Source organism: Pteronotus mesoamericanus, unplaced genomic scaffold (assembly GCF_021234165.1).
Source record: "Pteronotus mesoamericanus isolate MK-2021 breed Mesoamerican mustached bat unplaced genomic scaffold, CSHL_Meso_final contig_166, whole genome shotgun sequence".
In the NCBI taxonomy this organism is placed as follows: domain Eukaryota; kingdom Metazoa; phylum Chordata; class Mammalia; order Chiroptera; family Mormoopidae; genus Pteronotus; species Pteronotus mesoamericanus.
This window is the reverse complement of record NW_026555066.1, coordinates 2,116,379-2,140,500: the sequence shown is the minus strand read 5'-3', so window position 1 is coordinate 2,140,500 and position 24,122 is coordinate 2,116,379. Positions and strand designations below refer to the sequence as shown.

At 38.1% G+C, this 24,122-nt stretch overlaps 1 protein-coding gene and 1 pseudogene across 1 annotated transcript in view; one reads left to right on the top strand and one right to left on the bottom strand.

Annotated features, from left to right (window-relative positions):
- Positions 1-24,122, bottom strand: part of KLF8 (KLF transcription factor 8) — a 182,175-nt gene that overhangs the window by 16,195 nt on the left and 141,858 nt on the right. Inside the window, exons 3-5 of the mRNA XM_054565748.1 lie at positions 16,166-16,730; positions 9,057-9,159; positions 8,203-8,342 (exon numbers count right to left, since the gene is read on the bottom strand). Coding sequence (XP_054421723.1) covers positions 8,203-8,342; positions 9,057-9,159; positions 16,166-16,730 — 808 coding nt within the window. The remainder of the gene's footprint in view (positions 1-8,202; positions 8,343-9,056; positions 9,160-16,165; positions 16,731-24,122) is intronic.
- LOC129064610 (ATP-dependent RNA helicase DDX18-like) lies at positions 10,300-12,696 on the top strand (annotated as a pseudogene).

The window sequence follows — 24,122 nt, the reverse complement described above, 5'->3', positions numbered from 1 at the left end:
GCACTCAGTTTATGTTTAGAACCTGCATTTTCTAGTTTTGCATGCAAAAAATTATTTAGGCACAGAAAGAATGATGCATTTTGGGTATTTTAAGTTGATATTACTTCTAGTGAAATCTTCCCATTTCTGTGAAGTTCTTGCCAGTCAAGGCTTCCTACCTGAAGTGATCATGAGGGTGGGTGTCTGAGAGTTTCTGGCCTTGGAGGCACAAATTCCCATGTCAGTCTTAGTTTTATTTTGACATCTGTGGAGTCTGTACTTCACACTCTTAGAAAGCAATTGCATAGAAAAGCCAAACTTAAAAACCAGTCACTCATTTTTCCCTCCAGTCCCACCTTTGCCGGGTTCTGTCAACTATTAGCCTTATTGCCACCTCAAGGATATAATTAGACAGCTCAAATAAAGTCAGGGCATCATACCTTAAGACAGGGAGTTCTGGAATTCCAACTGAAACTCACCCAAGTTCACCCTTTGGAAAACGAGGAGCATGTGAGTCCAATAAGCCCCTGCTGTTACCTGGCAGGAGACCTAGTCTGCAAGGTGGTCCTGGGTAGGCTTCTTAGGAATCCTGCCAATTATGCCAAATTAATGTCAATGTAAGAATCATCAAATTCTGTAGAGAATTTCTCTGAGTTTATTTGAGCCACATTGACAATATTTTCAGGAAGCAAAACTTCAACACGTTGAAAAAATGCTCTGAAGAATGCAGTTTTCCATCTTATTCTATACATTACAATCAAAAGAGGAGGCATAAGTAGGTTACACAAAATCCATAAATAAATATATAAATAAAATGGCAAATGTTAAACACAAAGAGAGAATCTTAAAGGCAGCAAAGGAGAAACAGCTAGTAACATAAAAGGGCGCTCTGATAAGGCTATAAGCACTACAAACCAGCAGGGACTGGCATGAAATATTCCAAGTAATGAAAAGCAAGGACCTACAACCAAGACTCTTATTCAACAAGGCTCTTACTTAAAATGAAAGGTGAAATAAAGAGCTACCTAGACAAAAGAAGGCTAAATGAGTACACCTCCACTAAGCCAGCACTGCAAGAGATGCTAAAGGGACTGCTATAAAGGAGAAGAAATACATATATTTCTCTCTCTCTCCCCCATATATATATGTGGGGGGAAGAGAGAGCAAGAGAGAAACACAGGTGTGGTAAAATAGGCAATGAATAAGTACCTATCAATAATAACCTTAAATGTAAATGGATTAAATGATCCAATCAAAAGACATAAGTTTGCTGAATGGGTAAGAGAAGATGAACCGCATATATGCTGTCTACAAAGACCCACCTCAGAACAAAAGGTTTACAACGGTTGAAAGGTAAATGATGGAAAAAAATAGTTCAAGCAAATGGACACGAAAAGAAAGCTTAGGTAGCAATATTTATATAAGACAAAATAGTCTTCAAAACAAAAGCCATAAAAAGGGTCAAGGAAGGTCACTACATAATAAAGGGAGTAATTTAACAGGACTATGTAACCTTTGTAAATACATATGCACCCAATATAGGAGCACCTAAATATATAAAGAAAATCTTGGAGGTCTTCAAAAAAGTCATTGACAATAACACAGTCATCATAGAGGATTTTAACACCCCACTGTCAATAATAGATAGATCTTCCAAACAAAGGATCATCAAGGATATTTTGGCTATGAATGACATTGTAGATCAAGTGGACTTAACTGATATATACAAAAATCATTCACCCCAAAGAAACAAAATACACATTGTTTTCAAATGCATATGGATAACTTTCAAAGACAGCTCACATGGCAGGACACAAAAAAAGCTTCAACAAATTCAGGAAAATTGAAATCATATCAAGTATGTGCTTAGATCGCAATGTATTGAAACTAGAAACCAACCTCAAGAAAACAACTCAAAAACATTCAAACATGGAGATTCAATAACATGTTATTAAATAATGAATGGGTCAAAAATGAGATCAAGAAAGAAATAAAAAAATATCTGGAAACAAATGAAAATGAACATACATCAACCCTAAACCTATGGGACGCAGTGAAGGCGGTACTGAGAGGGAAGTTGATAACAATACAGGCCTACCTAAAGAAGATAGAAAAATCTCAAATAGCATTATTTACCATATTCAAGTGCTGGAAACAGCCTAAGTGCCCACCAGTAAATGAGTGGATCAAACAATTGTGGTACATTTACACAGTGGACTACTACACAGAAGAAAGAAAGAAGGAACTCCTACTCTTCAAGACAGCATGGATGGAAATGGAGAGTATTATGCTAAGTTAAATCAGCAAGGCAGTGAAAGGCAAATACTGTATGATCTTACCTATAAGAGGAATCTAATAAACAAAATAAACTAAGGAACAAAATAGAAACATAGGAATGGAAAGATAGAACAGACTGAAAATCACCAGAAGGGAGGGAGGAGGCAGATAATGGTGAAAAGAAGGGGAAGGGACTAGTCAAAGGACATGTATGAATGACCCACGGACATGGAATTGACTGCAGTAGCAGGGGGTGGGATGGACAGAAGAGGACAAGGTGGTAAAAATTGGGACAACTGTAATAGAATAACAATTAAAAAATGATAAAAATCATAGAAGACACTGATAAATAGAAAGTCATCCTATGTTTGTGAATTAGAAGTACTAATAATATTAAAATAAACATAATACCCAAGGTGACCTACAGATTCAATGTAATTTTCATCAAAATCTCACTGGTCTTCTTTACAGAAATAGAAAAGTAATCCCAAAATCCATATGGAAGCACAAAAGACCCTGAATAGCCAAAGTAATTCTGAGCAAGAAGAATAAAATTTGAGGCATCAAATGTTCTGCTTTCAAAATATATTACAAAGCTACAATAATCAAAACTGTATAGTACTGACATAAAAACAGATATATAGCCCAATGAAATTTAAAAGAGAGCTCAGGTATAAATACATGCCCCTACAGTCAATTGATCTTCAATAACATGCCAATAAAAAACAATGGGGCAAAGATAGTATTCAATAAATGGTGCTGGGAAAACTGGATATTCACATGCAGAAGAATGAAGTTGGACCCTTATCTCACACCATATACAAAATTTAACTCAAAATGAATTAAAGACTTAAAACTAAAACCTAAATCCATAAAACTACTAAAAGAAAACACAGAGGAAAGCTTCTTGACATTGGTCTGGGCAATGCTTTTTTTGGATAAGACACTAAAAGCACAGAAACAATAATAGAAATTGACAAATAGGATTCCATCAAACTAAAAAGCTTCTGCACAGCAATAGAAACAATCAATACAGTGAAAGTGAACCTACAGAATGGGAGAAAATATTTGCAAAGCACATATCTCATAAAAAGTTAATATCCAAAATAAATGAACTTGTACAGTTCTATAGCAATAAACACAAATAGTCCAATTAAAAATGGACAAAAGATCTGAATAGACATTTCTCAAATGAAAACATGCAAATGGTTAACAGGCATATAACAAAGGCCAGCAGGTATATGTTCAATTTCATTAATCATCAGGGAAATGTAAATACAAACCACAGTGTGATTTCACCTCACACCTGTTAGAATGGCTATTACTAGAAAGACAAAGGATGAGACACATAGTAGAATATGTGGAGAGAAAAGCCTTGTACGCTATTGCTGGTAATATAAATCAGTATAGCCATCATGAAAAAATAGTATAAAGTTTCATCAAGAAAGTAAACATAGTAATCCCTGGATGGTGTGGTTCAGTGGACTGAGTGCCAGCCTGTGAACCAAAGGGTCACTGGTTCAATTCCCAGTCAGTGCATATGCCTAGATTGTGGCAGGTCCCCAGTAGGGGGTGTGTGAGAGGCAACTACACATTGATATTTCTCTCCCTCTCTTTATCTCTCCATTCCCCACTAAAAATAAATACATAAAATATTTTTAAAAAAATTAAACATAGTCTTTCGAAGGGAATAGACTTCCAGGAAGTCCAGGGAGCTCAGAGAGTCCCAAAGAATTTGGACCCAAGGAGGTACACACCAAGACACATCATAATTAAATTGCTGAAGATTAAAGATAAGGAGAGAATCTTAAAAGCAGCAAGAAAAAAGGAGACAGTTACCTACAAAGGAGTTCCCACAAGGCTATCAGCTGATTTCTCAAAAGAAAACTTACAGGCAAGAAGGGGCTGGAAAGAAGTATTCAGTCATGAAAAGCAAGGACCTGCATCCACGATTACTCTATCCAGCAAAACTATCATTTACAATGGAAGGGCAGATAAAGTGCTTCCTAGATAAGGTAAAGTTGAAGGAGTTCATCATCACCAAGTCCTTATTATATGAAATGTTAAAAGGACTCATCTAAGAAAAAGATCAAAACTGTGAACAGTAAAATGACAACAAATTCACAACTATCAGCAACTGAACCTAAAAAACGAAAACAAACTAAACAAGCAACTAGAAGAGGAACAGAATCACAGAAATAGAGATCACATGGAGGGTTATCAATGGGGAGGGGAGAGAACTGGGGAAAGGGTACAGGGAGTAAGAAGCATGATTGTTAGATACAAAATAGACAGGGGGAGGTTAAGAATAGTATAGGAAATGAAGAAGCCAAAGAGCCTATATGTAGGACCCATGGACATGAACTTGGTGGGGGGGGATGCTGGTGGAAGGTGGGTTCGGGGTGGAAGGGGATAAAGTGGAGAAAATGGGACAACTGTAACAGCATAATCAATAAAACATACTTTAAAAATTAAACATAGAACTACCATATAATCCAGCAATGTCATGGCTGGGTATATATCCAAAGGGAATAAAATGAGTATCTCTAAGAGATATAGGCACTCCCATGCTCACTACATCATTAGTCACAAAGCCAAGATATGGAAACAATGTAAGTGTCTGTTGATGGATGAATACATAAAGAAGATGGGATGTATTATTTAGCCTTTCAAAAGAAGGAAATCCTGCCATTTGTAATAACATGGATAAACCTAGAGGACATTAAGCTAAGTGAAATAGCCAGATTCAGAAATACAAATACTGGATGCCCTAACACCATATGTGGAACATAACAATGTCAAACTGTTTGAAACAGGTTGTTGAGTATTGGCTACCAGAGGCTGGGGCTGGAGTATGGGGACATACTGGTAAAGGGGTACAGAGTTTCAGTTTTGCAAGATAAATATATCATGGGAATCTAGTGTACAACAATGTGATTACAGTTAACAATATTGTACCATATACTTGAAATTTGCTAAAGGGTAGATCTTAGGCATTCTCACCACCAAAAAAGGTAACTATGTCAGGTGATAGATATGTTAATTATCTTGACTGTGGTGAGTGTTTCACAATGTATACATATATCACATCACCAAATTTTACATCTTAAATATATCCAATTTTAATGGTGAACTGTTAAGTCAATGAAGCTGTGGTAAAGAATAAATTAAGACAAAAAAATACTTAAGGGGGTGGCAGTGAGACTAGAATTGAAAGGACATTGATCATACCTACCATTTACTGAGTGTTAACTCTATGTCAGATACCATACAAGGTGTTTTTTCATTATTAACATTTCCACATAAGGAAATTAAGACAAAAATTTAAAGTAATTTTTTATTAATGAGTAGAAGAATGGGATATCAAATCCAGAGAGTGCAGTTTCACAATATATGTTCCTTGCAATTATGTCTACATCCTCAATAAAAGAACTACTTAATAAATGAAATAAAAGAACTTTAGAAACAAATAACCAAGGGCATAAGAGAATGTTAACAATCAATGATTAATTTTGAATCTGGGTGAATGGGTTGATGCCATTATTAAAAATGGGTACTTGACAATATATTTACACTTGATCTTAGCCAAAAGGCCAAGAAGCAATGATTGACAGTACATTTAATGGCAATTGCTGTATCTGTATTTCCTGCTTTGTATGACTGTCAGCTCAGAGGAGATGAGACAATCAATACAGTGAAAGTGAACCTCTTTATTGCATCCTAGAAGAAGGATCCAGATAAGCAGTAGCCTAATGGCTCTCTGCTGAGAGAATCCCTACCAGAGACAAGTACATCACTCTTTGGGACCCCTTGAAATGAATCCCAGTGCTTTGAGGGCACTGAAGCAGGCAGACCTGTAGCTACCTCAGTTCCAAAGAACCTGTGGAGTACCAGCATTAGAGAAAAGTATACCTAGGTTGCATACCAAGGGGTGATTCCAGGGGACTTTTCCCATGTAACTGTGTGATAATTAGCAAACACTGTATCTCTGTAAATAGAACCTCCATACACCCAGTCACCCAAAACAAAAATATGAGAATCAGTGTTCCCTCAATCATTAATACATTTCCTTCACTCCACATCTTAGCGAGACTTTCATCATTTTTTGTGTGGCCTCTTCAGTGGTCTTCCCTCTTCCATTCTTACATCTAAATGCTTCCACTACCAACCACTGCACTTAATATACCCTAGGAATGTTGGGATTCTATCAGTTATTAGAACAAAGCAAGCTTATTCCCATCTCATACCTTTTGTACTCTGCCTAGATAAGAATAACACTTTGCTCAAGTTTTTGGCATAGTTGGCTCCTTCTCACATTGACTATTTTGTTCAATGTAAGAGCCTTTTTTAGAGACTGATTTGAATAAACTTTAAAAAAATCTTTTAGACAACTGGGGAAGTTTGATATTAAAGCATTTTTAAGTTCCTTTCTCTGAGCACTTTAAATATCTCCTGCCAGTCTCTTCATGCTTATTTTTAAATGTCTTTGCCTTTTAAAGATATATTCTTAAATATTTATGACAAAGATAATATGATGTCTGAAATTTGCTTCAAGTTAATAGTGTGGAGTAGGAGAGTTGGTAGGAGTATAGAAGAAACAAACTGGCTATACATGTATAATAATTGTTGAAATTGGGTGAGGGATACATGAGAGTCCAGTAAACTGTTCGACTTTTGCTTATTAAAAATTCAGGTTTAAATTTAAACCTGAATATCTATCTATAATCTATCTATCTATCTATCTATCTATCTATCTATCTATCTATCTATCTAACTATCTATCTATCTACCTATCTATCTATCTATCATCTATCATCATCTATCTGTTGTCTGGATCACTACAGTAGCCTCCTAAGTGTTCTTCCCCTTTCCACTCTTGCACCTCTATGTTTCTACCACTGATCACTGCATGCAACATGTAGTAGGTTTTTAGACTTTTGCCAAATACCAGCACAAGGCAAGCTTATTCCATCTCACAGCTTCAACTGTACACATATGTAGTCAGTAGAATAAGATTCCACCCAACAGTCCAACATGGAGGAGAAGCAAACTAAACACCAATAAATAAGAAGAGAGTTATGGGAATATTCAGACAATGCAGCCTGGAAGTCAGTCACCTGTTCATAGCTTCAGGGCACATCAACTAGGACTCTGGATCCTTCTATGTAAATCCTAACAAGGATTTATGTAACAAGACAAATGTAACACAGTATTATGTTTCCAAAGAAAGAGGGTCATTCTCTTGTCCAGGGTTTCCAAGTCTCAATTATGAGTTGGAGATGATTTGTAAGGAGGAGTCTCCCAGTCAAGGGCATAAACTGATGACTGGCAAGCTATATCTGACACACAGACAGGTTTCTTTGAATCCATGGTGTTATACAAAATTTTTAGTTAAATGCCAACATTCAAAATCTAGGGCACATCACATAAAAATCTTGACATTCTGCTTCTCTTTAAAATTTTGGAAATTTGGTAATTCTTATTTGTAGTTAAGTGACTTCTCCTCCAGATGGGGCAGGTGCCCCCCAACCCCAGTTTGACACAATCCCCACCAGTTCTGCTTTATGTGCACCTTTTTTAAAATGTGAAACGTATGTTTGTTATAGGTTGGTGGATGGTGCTGAGCTCCAAATGCTTCCTTTAATTTCACTTAGTTTAAACTGCCCTTGAGTTTTTCAATACTCATAAAACCAGTGAAGTTGTGATGATGATTCAGAAGACACCAGGCTTAGTGTATTCATAGATTGGTTTTAGAAAAGCTACTTTAGAGTATAAACAAGACATAGAAATAAAAGCCATGAATGGAACCTGTGCCCATGAGTATAAATGGATTAGTCTTTGTTTGAAGACTTTCTTCTCTTCTTGTCTCTCAGAGACTCTGTGTGTGTCCATGCATGCATGCATGTGTGTGTGTGTATCTTGGGGGTGGGGTGAAGGTACACAGACCTGTATGGATTCTGCGGTGGGCTTTCAGGTGAGAGCTTTTGGTGTATACTTTGCTGCATCCAGCAAAGTCACATTGGTGAATCCGTCTTCTCTTCAAGTCAAGGGACTCTTCTCCCTGCATTTGGGTCATTGCTGTCGATCTGAGAAAATAGGGAGAGAGAGAGAGAGAGTGCCAAAGAATTATTTTAAAGTGAAGGCTAAATAAATGGACATACTTTCAGTGAGGCCACCTTATACATGCATTTAATTTATGCAAATTTAACACGAGGTCCTTAAAAGAAGAAATAATTGGAAGAGTACCAGCATTTCCCTCAACTAGCCCACTCTGCTCAGTAAGTGTAGGTTCCAGGAGGTGGCAATGTTTCTTTGGGTAGTTTCTGTTTCCAAACAGTGTGAGCATTTCACTCTAATAAGTCTCATTCTTGTGTTTAAAGAAATGTATTTTTCATACAACATGGTTGCTAAAAAGTACAATTAAAATAAATTTAAAAATAAAATTGCAGAGACAAATATTAAAAAAAATAAAACACAAGCCAACTACTTTATTAGTTCCAACACTGGAAGACAAGGCTGCTTTAAACTTACAGAAAGAAAACAGTACACAACTATACTTTACAGAAAATTTGAAGATTTTCAAGGGTAAAATTGATGATCTACAATTAGAACATAACTCTGCAATAATATGCATGTTTATGTACATGTATGCACACACACTCATACCTTTGCTAGGAAGCCAGTTTTCCTATATTCTGTTGTCCTCAAGTTCTTACTATTGTACCTGAGAATTTCTTCCACTTCCACCACAGACACACATGTATATACACAGAAAGGGACTTGAAGACAAAAGTACTCACTCTTGCTGTAGTCCCTGTAAGGCCAAGGATCCACTCTCATTTGCACTTTCCTCACTATCACTTGGGATTTCCAGTGGAGACATGGAGGTGGGGTCAACTTTCACTAAAAGCAAAGAAAAAGAGAAATGTGGGCTAAAATATATGTGCCTGTGTTATCATTTTCAGGATTCACACTTTGGCACACAATGAGAAGTAGCAGAAAAAGAAATAAAGAAAAGGCAAAGATGAAAGAAATGTACTTGTATAAAAGGAAGAGAAGAATATTTAAAATATTTAGCATAGCTGGAAACAGAAATTCCTTTGAGGGAAAGGTAGTAAAGAGCATTTTTGTACCACTAGAATAAGCTCCTCTAAGACAGTGAGTGAGATAGGATACTGGTTATGATTCAACCCTCTATCTCTAGCCCCCAGAACAGGGATTACCTGACTAGGTTCAATGTGTGTTTGTTGAATCAAAGTCTCTGAATAGTTTCCTTGCTATCCTAACATAAATGACTAGTCTCACTCCAGAGATAAGAACACATTCTTTTGCTTTCATGCTCTTAAATGAAAACAAGCCAATGAGATGAAACACATATCTAGTACCTAGTCGGTATTTGATAAATGTTATATCCTTACTTTCTCCTTATGTTGGGAGAAGCCCTTAAATATCTATCACCAATTACTTACATTTATGACACCAAACAAAACTCAATACTGTGGTCAGCAGTCTCCTAGATCTAGTGAAGGCTTCAAAACTTCTGTATAGAATAAACTTAAGGGTAGTAATAAGGTTGAATAGGAAGGACCTGGCTAGTGCAGTCATCTCTATAATTGACTGTGCATCATTCACTAAAAAGTTTAAAGCATGCATCTCAATATATTTGTGTCTGCATGTGTGTGTGTGTGTGTGTGTGTGTGTGTGATATAGATGTACTAGTATATTAAAAATTTTGTGTACATTACAAAAATAAAAAGTAACATATAAGAGGCAAGAAACTGCAGATATGAATTTTGATACTTTCTTCTTATGCTCTAGTTGTTTTGTGCACCTCCCTCGTTCAAGATGTAAGCATACCATTTTGAAGACCATTGGGATAATGGTCTTAGCTTAGCTTGAAACTACACAAAACACTTTTAAAATTTATTGTTTATTTAGACTGGCTCTGGTGGACTGATAGATATTATGGTGGAATTCAAAGACCTTTCAGATCTGAAAGATGAGAAGCCTGCTGTGGTGCCACTCTGAAGGCATTCCATCAACATGCATCATCTACCAATGAAACTCCTGTGCAAGAAGATTGAGAAGCCGAACCTCAAATTGCGGCAGTGAAACCTAAAGCTACAAGGAGCCTGGAATGTGGGCCTGTCAGAAACTAAAAATGGAGATGTGTCTGAAGAAAGAGTAGAAAGTGGAAAAGTTAAAAAATCCTTAAAACAATCTATGAGAGTAGGCTTATCAGAAGCCCAAAATGGAGATTGATCTGAAGACAACAGTGGGAAGTGGAAAAGTTAAAAAATCCTTAAAGCAGTCTATGAGTAAGGGCTTATCAGAAGCCCAAAATGGAGATAGATCTAAAGAAAAAAGTGGAAAATGTAGAAGTTAAAAAATACCCTCCAAGAAATCTACTGTATTAACCAATGGGGAAGCAGTGGTGCAGTCTCCCAATTCAGAGAAGAAGGAGGGGAAGACGAAAAAGAAGAAGAAGGAAGAAGGAAGGAGGAGGAGGAGGGGGAGGAGAAGAAGAAGAAGAAGGAGGGGAAGAGGAAGAAGGAGGGGAAGAAGAAGGAGAGGAAGAGGAAGAGGAAAAAGATGATGGAGGAGGAGGAGGAGGATCAGGATGAGGAGAAACAGGAAGAACAGGAGAGGAAGGAGAAGGATAAAGAGAAGAGGAGGAGGAGGAGGAAGAGGAGAAGGAGGAGGAGAATAAGACAGAGAAGAATAAGATGGAGGAGGAGAAAGAGGAGGAGGAGGAGGAGGAGAAGGAGAAGGAGGAGAAGAGAAAAATAGTGGATGATCGTGGGCCTGATACCAAAAAAAGCAAAAACTGAAGACAAAGGGGAATCTGAAGAAGGTGCCCAGGCTCTGGAAGAAACAGAAACCAGTGTGGAGAAGCCAAACGATGGAGAAGAGGTCAGTGAAATATCCATACTGCCCCTGGGACTGACAGGAACTTTTGAGGATACTTCATTTGCTTCCCTATCTAATCTTGTCAATGAGAGCACACTGAAGGCAATAAAAGAAATGGGCTTTACGAATATGATTGAAATTCAACATAAAAGTATCAAACCACTTCTGGAAGGCAGGGATCTTCTTGTAGCTGCAAAAACAGGCAGCAGCAAAATCCTGGCCTTTATCATCCCTGCAGTTGAACTCACTGTCAAGTTAAAGTTTATGCCCAGGAATGGAAGAGGAGTTCTTATTCTCTCACCTACTAGGGAACTTGCCATGAAGACTTTTGGTATTCTTAAAGAGCTAATGACACACCATGTTCACACATATGGATTAATAATGGGTGGCAGTAATAGATCCGCCAAAGCACAGAAACTTGCTAATGGGATCAACCTCATTGTGGCTACACCGGACTGTCTCCTGGACCATATGCAGAATACTCCAGGATTTACGTATAAAAACCTACAGTGTCTGGTTATTGATGGGGCTGATCGTATCTTGGATGTTGGGTTTGAAGATGAATTAAACAAATTATTAAACTTCTGCCAACAAGCAAACAGACCATGCTCTTTTCTACCACACAAACTCGAAAAGATGAAGACCTGGCAAGGATTTCTCTGAAAAAGGAGCCATTGTATGTTGGTGTTGAGGATGATAAAGCTAATGCAACAGTGGATGGTCTTGAGCAGGGATATGTTGTTTGCCCTTCTGAAAAAGAGATTCCTCCTGCTCTTTACATTCCTTAAGCAGAACCAGAAGAAGGAACTAGGTCTTCATCTTGTATGTCCGTGAAGTACCACTACGAGTAGCTAAACTACATCAATTTGTTTGTCTTGGCCATTCATGGAAGGCAGAAGCAAAATAAGTGTATGACCACATTCTTTCAGTTTTGCAATGCAGATATGGAGATATTGTTGTACAGAGATGTGGCAGCTAGAGGGCTGGATACTCTTGAGGTCGGCTGGATTGTTCAGTATTGACCCTCCAGATGACCCCAAGAAATACATTCATCGTGTGGGAAGAACAGCCAGAGGCCTAAATTGAAGGGGGCAAGCTTTGCTCATTTTGCACCCAGAAGAATTGGGTTTCCTTCATTACTTGAAACAGTCCAAGGTTCCATTAAGTGAATTTGAGTTTCCCTGGTCCAAAATTTCTGATATTCAGTCTCAGCTTGAAAAATTGATTGAAAAGAACTACTTGCTTTATAAGTCAGCCCAGGAAGCATATAAAATCATACATTCAAGCATATGATTCCCATTCTCTGAAACAGATCTTTAATGTTAATAACTTAAATTTGCCTCAAGTTGCTCTGTCATTTGGTTTCAATGTTCCTCTTTTTATTGATCTGAACATGAACAGCAATGAAGGCAAGCTTAAAAAGAGAGGAGGTAGCAGTGGATTGGGCTACCAGAAAATGAAATCGAGAAGTCCAAAATCTTCAAACACATCAGCAAGAAATCTTCTGACAGGAGGCAGCTGTCTCACTGAAGACACGCCTTCCTTTCATCTTCAAGAGCTTGTCCTGAAATGAAATGTTCTTCTAACAAATAAATTTTTTACTTTAGGATTTGGACTGATCTAACAAGTATAAATTGACTTGTTGCAAGCACTGGGCATTGAGCAACTCCTTTTTACTTGGGGTTATAAAACAGTTCAATTTTTCTTGATGTCCCAAGGACAAAGCAAGGGATCTTTTTGGTCTTTGTTGTGATTATGGTTTTCCCCTCTCATTTGTCATTGTTTTTCATCCTTTTTTGTAACTTTTCTTCCTGGTATCTGAAGGTTTCTGCAGCATGTATCGCTACACTAACCTGCTGTAAAAAGCAGATGAACTAGTATACTGGACAGGAGATCATGGTGGTGGTGACAATGCAGAAAATTGTCTCGGTTTATTTTTTTGGTTTTTGTTGTTTCTTGCATATTAATGGTAGTTCTTGACCCCTCGTGAAAATGCTGCCACGTAAAAAGGCAAAGAACTTTTGGAAATACCTAATAAGCACCTTCAATTAAAGGTGGCATCGACTTTTATATATACCAGATTTTAAAATAATGAGCCTTTCCCAATTTTGTTTTAAGAGCAAGAAATATCAGTTGTTATTATTTGAATAAAATGCCCCTGGCAGTTCTATTTGGAACAGGGAGAGATCTCAGACTTCTGAACCTTATTTACACCAGTATAAGTGCAATAGTCACCTATTCTCCATGTGGTAATTTAGCAAAGACCTTTAACAAAAATAGGGTCCTCATTCAGATATGTTTTAGGTGGTTTGGATTTTTGTGAGCCCTTTCAACTCTGCAAAACATTTTTGGGGGGCGGGATTGCCTCTTTCCAATCTATGAAACAAAAATTTACAGAGAAATTGAAAATAAACATAGGTCAAAAAGAGCAGAGGTTAAGTCAGATGTGAGTTTTTTTGTTGTTATAGGAGCTCTTGATTTATGTTTTATGTGTTTTATGTTTTAGTTCTAGTGTGTCTCATAACTACAAACGGTTATTACATTTTGTAGCAATTTAAAACCAAAGTCAATAGCATCACTTTGCTATTGTGCCAGTTAATATTTATATATTATTGTTTAATATAAGTGCACTGAGAACATCAAATGTAGAGAAAACAGTCTGATAAATAGCACTCCAGAAGGGAAAGAAAGGAATGATATTCTGCAACTGGGTTCAATCACTGTCTTTGTAGCTAGACCTGTCCTGGGTTTCAGACTTTGATTGTCAGACTCTCGACATTTAATAACTGTTTCTTTATCCATAACTTGTTTTTATTTTTTGTTTCAGAAATAATAATGTTTCAGAAAATACACAAAAACAAAGGGAAGAATATTTAATCACTGAACAGAAATAAAGATGGAATATTTTGTTATATAAAACATAACAAACAAACAAAAAGCCCCTTCAAACCATCCCTTGGTGCTATCACTGTCTTGGTATCAGTAAATCCTCACACAGGGAATTTTATTTTCCCATTTATTTTTTTGTTTGACTCTCTCTCCCAAGAATTGATAATCATATTTTAATTAATTTCCTTAAAAGATCTCAAAAACAAGATTGTAATGAATACTTATCATTACCAAAATTAACCACTAGTCATTGATGACATTTTTATTCAAAAAAACACTGCAGAGTCACAGCAACTTGATAATTAATATGTTGTTTTCCAGTATCCTACATTTGGTAGTGGAATGATCACAAGGTATTTAATTTCAAAGGTTGAAAACTCTTAGAAAGTTTATATACATATAAACATGATAAATCTCTTCCAATCCCCCTAGGCCCCTCTCCTCTGAGATCTATCAGTCCGCTCCATGTGTCCATGCCTCTGGTCTTATTTTGTTTATCAGTTTATTTTCTCATTAGATTCCATATATAAGTGAGGCCACATGGATTTGTCTTTCAGAGATTATATATATATAAAATCTGAAATCTGGTTCCAAGTCATTTCCACCTCCATCTCTCTCCTTTGGTCTTTGTAGTTCATGCTAAACATTTATCAGCTCCTCAATGATATGAATTTGGGTCCTCACACCATCCTAATCTCTTTCCTCTAATTATACTCCAATTTTCCAACATCCTTCCTAAGGCCTAACATTCAAAATTGATTGGAATGCTACAGACATGGTGAAGCAAAATATCTTGAAACACTTCAAGAAGCCATATATTTTTCTTTGATCATTCCCAATTACAAACTAAGGAGGATATGCTTCCAGCTGAGGAACTGGGTGGTTGGGGGAATAGTGGTGAAAGGGAGACTTACTTTATACCTTTCTGAATTATGAACTTATTTAAAAAATTACAAAGGAAAGATTAAGCATATGAAATTCCTCCTGGACAAATTTCAAGTCTGTTCATCAAATTATTAGTTGCAAGAGAACTACTATCTACCACTGCGTTGGGTTCTCTGAATATGCACAAAAAGAAATAAGATACAGTCTTGTCCTTGAGGAATTTATAATTCAATTAGGAAGAATGCCCATATACTTGTGATACAGGTGAGTAAAAAAGTAAAATGGAGGGTGACAGATGCTATACGAAGAGTAACACAGGGAAAATGTCAATATTTCAAAGACTTTTACCTGCAGGGAAGAAAAAAAAGTACAGTGTTAAGAAAGGCAGGAGCTAAGTCTGGTAAGTATGTTAGGCTAGAAACATTAGCAACTTGTCCACAAAAGCATTCTAATGTCACAGAATAAAAGAATAAAAACACTTTCCTTGAAAATCCCAAGCCTTAGTAAGCTTAATACTATTTCTGAAGTTTGTGTTTTATCTTAAAATGTTATTCAAAATTTACAGTTTCTCTTTAATGAAACATATTTTTAAAATATAAAATGTTTTAAATTACTTATTCTCAAGTAATACATAGATTTCAGGAAGATACATTGCATTTCACTCAAGGACATGCATACTACAGTTTGATAAGCATAGGCTAAACAAAAGAGAGTCACTGTACATTCTTAAGCATTGAAAAGACATGATAAATTTCTTCCAGTCCTCCCCCAACCCCCTCCACTCTGAGATCTGTTAGACTGTTCCATGTATCCATGACTCTGGTCCTATTTTGTTCATCAGTTTATTTGTTTATTAGATTCCACATATAAGTGAGATCATATGGCATTTGTCTTTCTCTTACTGGCTTATTTCACTTAGCATAATAATCTCCAGGTTCATTCATGCTGTTGCAAACAATTGTGGTGAAGGTTGCGGGAGCTGGGTGGAGAGGGGTAAAGGGGATAAAATGTGGTACATCTGTAATAGCGTCAAAAATAAAAAACAAAAACAAAATAAATGAACAAGCAAAACAAACAAAAAAAAGAAAAGGTATGATAAAAACAGTTTATGAAAGATTGAAGTTGTGTGCAAGAATAATTAAAGTGGATGAAAAGGGATAGGAGACAGGACAACTCAAAAAGAGATTGAAGGTGAGGCTCAGGAAAGGGGCACAGTGACACTCACCTGATCCAGCATTTTTGCCATCTCCTCCAATGAGTGGGACTGTAATGGCTGCAGGGCTCCCATCTGCAGGCAAAGTAGTATACACCATAGGCAGCGACTGCACCACTACTGGGATGGTTTTCAGGCCACCCATTTTATTTGGCAGACTGACTGAAGGGATGGTGTGAATCACATGCAAAATCTGCTGGCCACAGGTGCCCTGAGAGGAGGCCAGAATAGAGCCTGGAGTCAGAACTGTAGGGATGTTTGCTAAACTGCCTGTGTCAGAGGTTGAAGAGGACACTACAGGAGTCTGGGGTACAGGCTGTGGCTTGGGAGGACGTACTGGAGCTTGCAGCATGCTGGCAGGCTGGAGAGGAGCCTTGGGCTTGTGAAAGGAGAGGTCGACTGGTTCCACCTGGGGCAGGTTGAACTCATTAGCCAGAAGTTCTTCTGGGGGCTCAATCTTGATGTCATTAAACAGTGCTGGGTTCTCCATGGGGTTGGCAGCCAGAAGTGGTAGAGATGTCATACTACCTCTGTCTGCTGTCTTTGGAGGATCTCTGATCTGAACAGATCCAGTCACCTAAAATAAATTAATAAACAAATGAGAGATGCAAAAACAGTCAGTGCTAGTGCCCTGAAAAAAAGACATGTAAGCAATAAAAGGAAGAAATCTCCAGTCTCTTCTCATGGACAGAATATATACGAAGTTGAAAGAAGTGAGGCAGGAGTACACTAAGGAGGAAAAAGTAAGAAAAACTTTACTGAACATCAATACTAGGCACTATACCAGGCAACTGATACAAATTGTTTTGTTTGATGTTTGCAATAATTATGCAAGATTAATTGAAATCAACACTTTATATGTATCCACTATAAATACTGTGCTAAGCCCAGTGAGGGCGCACATGAATAGGGTATAGCCACAAAGTGCATACTAATATACTAAGTATAATGATTTAATTATGTGAGTAGTCTGTAAGTCATAACATAACAAGTGATGCAACAGACATATAAGAGAGGTGTTTTAGAATAACAAAGTTGGATGATTTATTCTGTTTAGGATCAGGGAAGGCTTCAAGGAGGAACAGAATTTTAGATTGGTCTTAGATGGGCATTCTCTAGGCAAAGAATGGGTAAGAAGGACATTCTGTCTGCAGAGACTTAACAACAAACATGCTTAGGAAATACTGATGCAGTACAGTCAGTTGTATTTTTAAATCATTTTATTATTCTATTACAGTTGTCTCAATTTCCCCCCTTGCCCTCCTCTACCCATTCCATCCCCTCACTCCCATAGTCAATTCTCACACTGTTGTCCATGTCCGTCATTCATACATGTTCTTTGTCTAGTCCCTTCCCCTTCTTTCCGCAATTGTCCTCCTCCCCTGCCCCTCTGGTCACTGTCAGTCTGCTCCATTTTCCCATACCTGTGGTTCTATTTTGTTTGTTAGTTTATTTTGCTCATTAGATTCCACTTGTAGGTATTATATGCAAAACTGAACTGTGCAACTTTGCAAATTAAACTGTGCAAATTAAAAAAATACTGATTGAATGAGAACTTCATAGGTAATATATCAAACAACTTAAAACTTCAACCTAATTAAAAACTTTCTAAAAATTCCACAAATTCTCCCTTGCTGGTGTGGCTCAGTGGATTGAGCACTGGCTTGTGAACTGAAGGGTCCCTGGTTTGATTCCCAGTCAGGGCACATGCCTGGGTTGTGGGCTAGTTCCCCAGTAAGGGCTGGGCGAGAGGCAACCACACACTGATGTTTTTCTCCCTCTTTTTCTCCCTCCCTTCGCCTCTCTCAATCAATCAATCAATCAATCAATCAATAAGGTACCTAAGGTTCCTAGGTACCTTATTATTATTATTTTTGCAAAATAAGTGGAATTGTTTTCTTAATTTCTCTTCTGATAGTTCATCGTTGGTGTGCAAAAAAAACCCTACCAATTTCTGAATATTAATTTTGTATCCTGTTACTTTGCTGAATTCATTTATTAGATCTAGTAGTTTTTTGGTGGAGTATTTAGGGTTTTCTATGTACATTATCATGTCATCTGTGAATAATGACAGTTTTACTTCCTCCTTTCCAATTTCTATGCCTTTTCTTTCTTCTTCTTGTCTGAGTGCTGTGGCTATTACATCCAGCACTAGGTTGAATAAGAATGTTGAAAGTGGACATCCATATCGTGTTCTTGATCTTAAGGGAAATGCTTTTAGTTTTTGCTCATCGAGTATGATGTTAGCTGTGAATTTGTCATATATGCTCTTTATTATTTTGAGGTATGATCTCTTTATTACCATTTTGCTGAGAGTTTCTTTTATCATAAATGGGTGCAGGATTTTATCAAATGCTTTTTCTCCATCTATTGATATGATCATGATTTTATCCTTCATTTGATTTGTGTTATATCACACTTATTTATTTTTGAAGATTGTACCAAACATGCATCCCCAGAATAAATCCGACTTGATTATGGTGTATAATTTTTTAAATTTACTGCTGGATCCAGTTTGCCAATATTTCATTGAGGGTTTTAGCATCTATGTTCATCAAGAATATTGCCTATATTTTTATTTGTTTTTAGTGTCTTTATGTGGTTTTGGAATTAGGATAATGCTGGCCTCATAAAGAGAGCTTGGAAGTCGTCCCTCCTCTTGAATTTTTTGGAATAGTTTGAAAAGGATAGTTATTAGTTCCTTCTTGAATGTTTGGTAAAATTCACCTGTGAATTTTAAAAGTCCAGTCCAGGATTTACTTTTTGGGAGTATTTTTTTTATTATGCTTCAATTTCATTAGTTGTAATCTGTCGATTCAGGTGTTCTGCTTATTCTTGATTCAGTTTTGGAACATCGTATGGTTCTAGGGATTTATCCATTTTCCCCAGATTGCCCAATTTGTTGGCATATTTTCTTGCAATCTTTTGTATTTCTGTGGTGTCAGTTGTTACTTCTCCTCTTTTACTTCTGATTTTATTTATTTGGGTCCCTCATTTTTTTTCTTGATGAGTCTGGTTTGCCCTGGCTGGTGTGGCTCAGTGGATTGAGTGCCAGCCCGTGAAACCAAAAGGTTGATGAGTCTGGTTAGAGGTTCACCATATTTTTTCATCTTTTCAAAGAACTGGCTCTTGGTTTCATTGATCTTTCATATTTTTTTTTAGTTTCTCTGTCATTTATTTATACTCTGATCTTTATTATTTCCTTTCTTCTACTTACTCTGGGCTTTTTTATTCCTAGCTCTTTTGAGTTTATGGTTAGAGTATTTATTTGAAATTTTTCTTGCTTCTTGATTTAGGCCTGTAATGCTAAAAATTTCCCTCTCAGGATTTATTTCACTGTGTCCCATATATTTTGGGTTGTTTTGTGTTCATTTTCATTTGTTTCCAGGTAACTTTTGATTTCTTCTTTGATCTCTTTGTTAACCCATTCATTATTTCGTAACATGCTATTTAGCCTCCATGTGTATTAATACTCTTCATTTTTTTCAATTGAAGTTGATTTCTAGTTTCATACCATTGTAGTCAGAGAAGAGCCTTGATATAATTTTTATCTTTTTAAATTTATTAAGGCTTCTTTTGTGTTAACATGCAGTCTATCTCTTTGAGAATGTTCCATGTGCACTTGAGATGGATATATACTCTGCTGTTTTGGAATGAAATGTTCCATAAATATCAATTAAATCCCTCTGATCCAGAATGCCACTTAAGGTTGCTCTTTCCTTGTTGATTTTTTTTTTATCTAGAAGGTCTATCCATTGATGTGGATAGAGTATTTAAATCTCCTAATATGAGTGTATTGCTTTTGACCTCTCCTTTAAAGTCCACCAAGGTTTTCTGTATATATTTAGGTGCTCCTATATTGGATGCATATATGTTTACACGAGTTATATCCTCTTGTTTGATTGATCTCTTTAATAATATTATATAGTGACCTTTTTAGTCTCTTGTTATGACCTTTTAATTTATTTTTCTGTTATAAGTATCACTGCCTTAGCTCTTTTGTTTTTCATTCCCGTTTGCATAGAAATTTTTTTTCCATCCTTTCACTTTCAGCCTTTAGAAAAGCCCTGGGAAATGGAGGGTCAGGAAAATCCATTGTTTAAAAATAGCCTTAATTTACAGCTTGAAAGAAGGAAGGCAAGACTAGGGAGAAAATGGAATAATGATATGTACTCCAAACAGCACGCTAGGTGTAAAGGAGAGAAAGGGGCATTGCCATGGTATGAAGATGAAGCCCAGGCTACTCCCAAAAAGAAACAGGAAGACTGCTTTTGTACAAATCTCTCTTCTAGCTTCACTCTGAATTTAGATTAATCATTTTCATTCCTGGACACACATGTATGCACATACACACATATATATGCACATTCATTGTTTAAGACAAAAGTCAATTTAACCCTCTAAAACTACAACACTTCTCTAACAAGGACATCAAGTGTTTGGGTATTAGTGAGAAGAGATGGAGTTGGATATTACTAGAAAGTGTTATACAATCTAAAGCTAGAGTAACTTAAAATCTTACACCACCACCATCTCAATAGCATCAAGAAATGGAGTTCTATAAAACAAAAGAATTTATCAATTTGCACAAAGTAATAAACTAGGCAATTTTAAGGGACTGGGAGAAATTGTCAGGCATAGTAGCAGCCAGGTCCAGGAAAAATGAGGTTAGAGATGTACATATATATGTATGTGTGTATGTGTGTGTATATATGTATGCATGTAAATGTGTGCATGTATTCATTCATTAGGTATTTAATTAGTACCTACCATAAAAATATGGAAATAATATTGCCTTCCACAAAACTATGGGAAATATGAAAAATAATAAGATGAAACACTTTTTATTCTTCAAAGCATCTAAAATTGTTCTTAGGTGGTGCGTGGATAAGTTATTTTATTGAAATTGTTATATACAAGGTCTGTCCAGAAGGTATTCAGCCACGTACTATGAAAAAAAAGAGATATTTATTGAAGAAGATACAAGAAACGAGAAACGTACACAGACAATGATGCCTTAGTCCCCTTCAAAGTAGGCACCTTGGGACCTCACACAGTTCTCCTAATTGCCATCAGCTGCCCTGTTGTATTTTCCTGAATTTCATCAATGGTCTGAAATCTCTTTCCTTTCAAAGGTGATTTTAGTTTTGAGAAAAGCCAGAAGTTGCAGGGTGCCAAATTTGGGCTGTAGAAGGGCTGAGTCACCTGAATGATTCAATGTTGCACCAAAAATCTCTGCACAAGACATGATGTATGAGTGGGCATGTTGTCATGATGAAGCTGCCAATCACCAGTTGCCCATAGCTACAGTTTTCTGAATCATGCAAATAGTTTTCACAGAGGAATGTTCACACTTAATCCAAAACTTGATGCAGATTTGTTGCTCTACTCATTCAGTCATTTTGAATGCCATGGTCACACAGTACACATGCTCACTCAATGGCATCTACCACTAGTACAGTGGAGCTGTCATTGTTCACACATGTGCACTACAGTCTACTTTCCTTGGTTGCCAGGTTACATCAATGTCACACAAACCATTCTCATTATATTAACAATGGTTGCAATTTTTATGGACAGACCTAACATTTATTTATAGTATATTAGAAAAAATACATATATAACACATTGTAAGGGCCAAATGGTGTTCCCCCAAAAGATATGTCCATGTCCTAATCCTCAGAACCCATAAATGTTACCTTATTTGTAGATATAATTAAGCTAAGAATCTTGAGGAGATCATCCTAGATTTTTTGGGGTGGGCCCTAAATTCAATGACAAGTGTCCTTAAAAGAGGCACACAGAGGACGAACACTCAGAGACACAGAGAAAAATGTGATGTCAAGACACAGGCAGATATTGGAGTTCTGATGCCACAAGTCAAAGAACAACCTCATCCACCAAAAGCTGGAAGAGGCAAGGAACAGATTCATCCATAGAGCTTCAAGAGAGTTTATGGCATTGACAACACCTTGATTTTGGACTTCTCCTCTAGAACTGTAAGATAATAGATTTCAGTTGTTTTACACTACTTAATTTGTGGTAATTTGTTGTGGTAGACTTAGGAAAATAATACCGAACATCAAACTCTAATTCTGATTGCTTAAGACAAAATAATGTAAGTATTTTTTATTTTTATGTGAGCTAATTTTTAAAAAATATTTAACTAGAGATTGGAAAGATGGCGGAGGAGTGAAAGGGAGTCACGCTGACCTCCTCCCAAAACCAAACTGGAATTGCAACTAAATAATGGAGTAATCACCTGGAAAGCAGTGGAGCGATAGTGGGAGAGGAGCCTTGGTGCCGCCGACAGTGGATTCTACTCTCACACATCCCAATGGGTGAGAACTGCAGTGGAGGCTCGAGAGGGTGGGCTGGGTGCGCACGGGCACTGGCACCAGAGGGACATTGAAACAGCCAGCTAGCGTGCCCCCGAGAAGAACGGGGTCTGAATCATAAACAGGAACCCCTAAACTACAGCAGCTAAAGCCGAGAAAATACAGACAAAACGCAACCCCAAAAAGCTTAGGGGTGCTCTCTGCCAGAGACAGGTGGCTGGGGATGCAAAAAGACATTTAAAGGGCAAACGCAAAAGTTGCAGCAGCAGCCACCCTCCTTGATCGCTGGGTAGAGGCAGCAGCAGGGTGGGCTGGTGCCTGGGAAAAGACTGGTGAGGAAAACTTTGTGAAGAGAACTGACTTGGCGGCCAGTAGAGCCTGGGTGATAACGCATTTCCAACTCTGCAGCTACCATCTCGCTCAGGCATAAGGGAATCAATTAACCTGCCTTTTGTGCACTCAGCACACAGCTTGTACGTGTGTGAGCTACGGGGCTGAGTGCAGACTGGCTGGGAGAGCCTTGAGGAGAGACTGGAGACAGAGGCGTTGGGGAAAGAACGGGAGGAGGAACCGGGGAGTCCCGACTCCCTCCCTGTTCGGTAGTCTCCATTGTGGGCTGGAAAGGCGCGACCCCAAAAAGGCAGAAGCAGGGTGCACATGAACCAGACTGCCTGCGATTGAAACGCAGTCCACACAGGGGTTGGATCCCTGGCCGAAGGGGTCACAGAACTGCCCACAGGCCCCTGAGGGGAGACTAAAAACGGAGGCATTGGGGAAAGAACGGGAGGAGGAACCGGATAGTCCCGACTCCCTCTCCTGGCCGTAGTCTCCATTGCGCGGGAAGAGGCCACACCCCCAAAGAGCCAAAAGCTGAAAAGCAAACATAGACACCCCAAAGCACCCGGAGCAGCCGCGCACACTTGAGCTGAGTGACCGGCGAGGGTTGGCGAGCGTGTGTGTGACCCACACGGGCTGGTGAACGCTTGCACCTGCCGGCAAGACCTCTCACAGACTGGCACCCATACGGCCTGCGAGGGAGTGCACATAGGGGCAAGGGCAGGCATAAATTGACCTACCCGCCACGATTGCGGAGCGGCCCACAAAATAAGTAGAGCTGCCCAGAGTCCCTGGAGGAGAGACCAGAAAGAGGATTAACCGGAGAGTCCTACAGCTGATTTCCTCCCATTTCCGTAGTGCCCATTTGGCGAGGGCAAGCAACTCACCCAAAGAGCCAAAAGCGGGGAAAACACACAATAGAAGACCCTAAACAGACCAGTGCCGCGAAGCTCCTGTGCCAGGGAGGCCAGATGAGTACGGGAGGTTGCGAATAAGCCCCCTGGTCTGGGGCAAGCACATGCGAGCCCAGGCAGGCGGGGGACCCTGCCGCGCTGGGAACGCGCTCAAGGAGCCCGTGTGAGAGCGCCAGAGAGATCCCAAAAAATAGCTCAGCTCTGACCGAAGGGGTCACAGAGCTGCTCCAAGCAGGAGTCAGACACAGGCATTAGACTCCTGAAAGACTCAAACAAACAACCCAAGGCCCTATACGGTCAACAACTGACATCATCAGAGGCAAGCCCAGAAAGAAAAGTAAAGGGAAAAAATACTTAACAGACTCTCACAAAAATGGGAAG